The 2,550-nt window shown below is 45.9% G+C and overlaps 1 protein-coding gene across 1 annotated transcript in view; it reads left to right on the plus strand.

Annotated features, from left to right (window-relative positions):
- The first annotated feature begins 1,620 nt into the window (after positions 1 to 1,620).
- The window catches only part of ANKRD42 (ankyrin repeat domain 42), an 18,880-nt gene continuing 17,950 nt past the window's right edge, over positions 1,621 to 2,550 (plus strand). Inside the window, exon 1 of the mRNA XM_009323458.1 lies at positions 1,621 to 1,658. Coding sequence (XP_009321733.1) covers positions 1,640 to 1,658 — 19 coding nt within the window. The 5' untranslated portion in view covers positions 1,621 to 1,639. The remainder of the gene's footprint in view (positions 1,659 to 2,550) is intronic.

Below are 2,550 nucleotides of genomic sequence, written 5' to 3' on the forward strand. Positions count from 1 at the left end.
CCCGCGGCCGCGCTCCCTCGGCTCTGGCTCTCCTGCTTTATTTTGCCCGAAGCCCTCAGTCTGTGACATGGGGCTCCGCCGGCACCCACACAAAATACCGAGATTGCTCAATATTCGCCAAACATGCGGGGAAAGGTGGCGTAACGGCGGGGGGGGCCCCCCCCCGTTAGCCGGCCGGGCCTGCCCTTCCCAAGCTGGTGGCGTTACCCCCGCACGGGGCCCAGTAGCTTGGCCTTCGCCTGCGGCGTGACTTGGCTGGGGCTGACAGCCCCCCCTCCTCCCCTGGAGCTACTGCCAAGGTGTGCTGCATAGAATTGTTTTTGTGTGTTATAGAAACATTGAAGAACCTAAAATTGGCTCTTGCCCCTATTCTGAGCCGTATTCTTCTCCACTTAATTTCTTTGAATTTTGGGCAGGTACTCATCTCAAAATGCTTACTTAATTCTTTCTACAAAGGAGTTTTCTCTTAGAACGTCCAATGAGCATTTGATGACAGTTTTGATAAAAAATTGCACTAAAATTATGGAACCTGTCCTTCACTTTCAAAATCAACGTGTTTTTTGCAGAATTCATGTTAACACCTGTTTACTGAACTGCAGTCCCAGGGCAGCTGCCTTGGGTGTGTTCGTGGTGGCCTGCACCAAGAAGCCACACAGGAGCACTTGGCATTGATCTCCATATGGTTGTAGGTCTCCAGAGGGAGAAGGGAGAAGGCAGACAAAATTCACTCTGCTGGTGGGCCTTGCCATTTGCTTTTCTTCTGGATAAAAAAAATATATGGATTAACTTGAACTTGCTGCAGTGGAGCATTGTGTTAAACACATTAGTACTTTGGCAAGTAGTGTAATTGGCCAGATCTTCCTCTGATGTAACTCTGTATAATTGCGCTGAAGTCTGTAACCCTCACTTGGCATAATGAGAAATGGCTCCCTTGTGGGAAAATTATGTCCTGGTGATACTGTCTCTTTAAAAAAACAACTCAAACCACAAAACATACTTAAATATTCTTTGGAAACATGAACTAGATGACCTCCTGAGGTCCCTTCCAACCTGAATTATTCTGTGTTTCTATGCTGCTGCTGTTTGTTCATACAGTATTTTGCAGGATGGAGTCCCGGTTCCTAACTGAAGCCCCATTGTGCAGGGCAGCGATACAGCCTGCTGAGTTGGGGGAGGTGGAAGTGGAGTGATACACAGCTACAAGATCAAGCGGTGTGTTATCTCATAGGGCGTGTTACTGTCAGCCTGGATTACTGAAACAGCTTCAGCCCTCTTTTCCTCTCTGTGGCAACCCCAAATCTGCCTGAGCACTACTATCACGCTACAGATTACATGAAAATAGGCACTGTAAACTGTGAAGGCTGTCTTTTACCGTATTTAGTGGTTTTTTTTACACACATCACAAAGATTTTCATGCAACCTCTCATTTATATTCTTTAATATTTTATATCTCAAATTGCATAACAATTTTAACTACTACTGCCATTTCTTCTCCACAGGTGGAGAAGCTGAGGCACTAATACCTTAAGACCTACATTTTCATGCTTGCTTGACTTGCAAAACAGCAGCCCACCTCTTCAAGACTTCTCCTAACAGCGTGAAATCTAATGAAACAGTGTTAGTGCATTTTGGTACTGGAATGATGACTACTCTAGAAGGTGATTACTAATTGTTTTAGGTTCCTCTTATGCATGACTATCTGAAGTTAGCCCCCTCAGTCATCACTTATTTCTGTTTACAAGTTTTGGCAAGATACCAAGATATTGCAAGGGGGTTTGGATATGTAGCTCCCATTGTTTCCAGTCACGTAGTTAATCAGTGGAAACGCCTGAAGGAGAACACAGGTTATTTGATCCCGTGGCCTGGTGATGGATTTTTTTTTTGACCCCACTGCTTCTATATGTGGAGTTTGATTCTGTGCCACTGAAGTCAATGAAAATGTTACTGACTTCGGTGGGAACAAAATATCAGGCTGCTAACAGCGAGCTGTGACAGAGCGGTGCCGTAGTTCTAGCAAGAGAGCAATGCAGCATTACTAACATGATGTATAAAGAACTGTTTTTCTACAGCAGCTTTAATTTTGACATCAGCTTGTCCTGAAGCTGATCCATGTAGCTCAGTCAAGAGCAATTACATGGTATGCTCCCTTGGTGAAGGCTCTGGTGCCCACCAGTGTGGTATGCAGTGCTGTGCCAAGTCCTTAGGCGGCAGCAGCAGAAGCATGGCCATGTGGAGCACCTGGGAAGTGATGGCTGAGAGCCTGTTTGCCCAAGTGCAAAGCCTCCCTGGTGTCGTACTTGAAAATGTGATTAATGAAAGAGTTTGTGATGCCTGCAGTTTCAGAAGAGAGCCAGTGTGGGGTGGACCCGCTCCAACATTTGCATACATAGATGGAGTAGCTCTGCTTCCTGCTCTTGCTGCGATTCTTGTCATCTTTCTTCTGGATCTTACTCTTTTGGGCCCTTTTCTGGGGCTGGAGCAGGCATGGCTGTCTCCGGTTTTTGCATATTGCTCTGTTTCAGACAAAAAGAAGAAGTGACTTAGGATTCC

The sequence above is a fragment of the Pygoscelis adeliae genome, unplaced genomic scaffold (assembly GCF_000699105.1).
Source record: "Pygoscelis adeliae isolate BGI_AS28 unplaced genomic scaffold, ASM69910v1 Scaffold84, whole genome shotgun sequence".
In the NCBI taxonomy this organism is placed as follows: domain Eukaryota; kingdom Metazoa; phylum Chordata; class Aves; order Sphenisciformes; family Spheniscidae; genus Pygoscelis; species Pygoscelis adeliae.